Source organism: Gossypium raimondii, chromosome 4 (assembly GCF_025698545.1).
Source record: "Gossypium raimondii isolate GPD5lz chromosome 4, ASM2569854v1, whole genome shotgun sequence".
In the NCBI taxonomy this organism is placed as follows: domain Eukaryota; kingdom Viridiplantae; phylum Streptophyta; class Magnoliopsida; order Malvales; family Malvaceae; genus Gossypium; species Gossypium raimondii.
In genome coordinates, this window is record NC_068568.1 from 24,708,101 (window position 1) to 24,709,827 (window position 1,727).

General features: G+C 40.2%; 1 protein-coding gene across 1 annotated transcript; it reads left to right on the plus strand.

The window, feature by feature from the left end:
• Positions 1 to 1,508, plus strand: LOC105767747 (E3 ubiquitin-protein ligase PUB23). The gene has a single exon (XM_012587323.2). It carries the CDS (start codon positions 79 to 81, stop codon positions 1,321 to 1,323), a length of 1,245 nt encoding a protein of 414 aa, XP_012442777.1. The 5' UTR covers positions 1 to 78; the 3' UTR covers positions 1,324 to 1,508.
• The last annotated feature ends 219 nt before the right edge of the window (positions 1,509 to 1,727 follow it).

Here is a 1,727-nt window from a genome sequence, read left to right on the forward strand (position 1 = left end):
ACCAATTCACAACTTAATCTTTGTTAAACAAACTTAAGATACCTTTTCACTTTCTTGTCTGTGTGGGTTGCTTTGAAAATGGAAGAAATTGATGTTCCTCCATTTTTTATCTGCCCAATTTCTCTGGAGATTATGACGGATCCTGTTACAGTTCCAACAGGGATCACATACGACAGGGAAAGCATTGAGAAGTGGTTGTTTTCAGGGAAGAACACTGCATGTCCCGTTACGAAGCAAGTTATTGCAGATTGTGAACTTACCCCGAATCATACTCTGAGAAGATTGATTCAATCATGGTGCATGTTAAATGCTTGCCATGGAATTGAAAGAATCCCAACGCCAAAGCCACCCATCAGCAAAGCTCAGATCACCGAACTCCTCAATGATGCCGCCAAGTCACCCTTGCACCAGATAAAGTGTCTCAGGCGGCTACAATCAATCGCTTCCGAGAATGCTACAAACAAGAGGTGCATGGAATCTTCGGGCGCGGTCGAGTTCTTGGCTTCAATTGTGAGCAATTACGACCCTACAGCTGTTGACGGATTGTTATATAATGAATTCGAGCCAATAAGACCAACTGATGAGGCTCTAAACATTCTGTACAATCTCCACCTCTCAGAAGCTGCTCTCAAGAATCTTATGCGCAAAAATGGTGATATCGTAGTGTCCTTAACGAGAGTAATGCAACGTGGAACCTGCAAGTCTCGTGCTTATGCAGTATCGTTGTTGAAATCAATGCTGGAGATGGCTGATCCAATGCAACTCATCTGCTTGAGACACGAATTATTCGTCGAATTGGTTCGAGTTTTACGTGATAGAATTTCTCAGCAGGCCTCAAAAGCTACACTGCAGTTGCTGGTAAGTGTTTCTCCATGGGGAAGAAACAAGGTCAGGGTAGCTGAAGCAGGCGCGGTACCTGTCTTGATTGAATTGCTTCTTTGTTCATCACAGAAAAGGGCTTGTGAAACAATACTAACAGTGCTCGATGAAGTTTGCCGGTGCGCCGAAGGCCGATCCGAGCTGCGAAATCATGGAGCAGGGCTTGCTATTGTTTCAAAGAAGATTCTTAGGGTTTCTCATGTTGCAAACCAAAGGGCAGTGAGAATTCTATTGTCTATTTCAAAGTTCTGTGCCACTTCTAATGTGCTTCAAGAGATGCTGCAATTAGGGATTGTGGCTAAATTGTGCTTGGTGCTTCAAGTGGAATGTGGACACAAGACTAAAGAGAAAGCTAAGGAGGTGCTCAAATTGCATGCTAGGGTATGGATGAATTCTCCTTGCATACCTAGCAATCTGCGCTCTTCATATCCAGCTTCATCATAATGAGAAAAGCTAAACAGATTCGATAGTTTCATACTTTGAACGTAGAGTTTAACTTAGTTGATTTGTGTAGGTATCCTTGAAAGGAAATACTAGTATGTCTTTAAATCTCACCCTTTGCAACCCTTTTTCTATCTTTAGGCGAGACATTTGTACCAAAAAGAGTTTTAAGCATTCTTTCCCCCTTTGTCAATTACCAAAATATTGTGTACTTGATTGTTTTTTTTTTTTAAATAAAGTTTTCATAATATCTGTTTTAAGAACTCAATGAAAAAAGATTTGATATATTAAATAAATGATTAAAATATCTCTATTGAGATTGAATTGGCTCTTTCAAGAGAAATATACAAAGTTTTAGTTTTGTCCCCAATTTTGATGGAGAATCATGTACGATTCACGGAAGTACT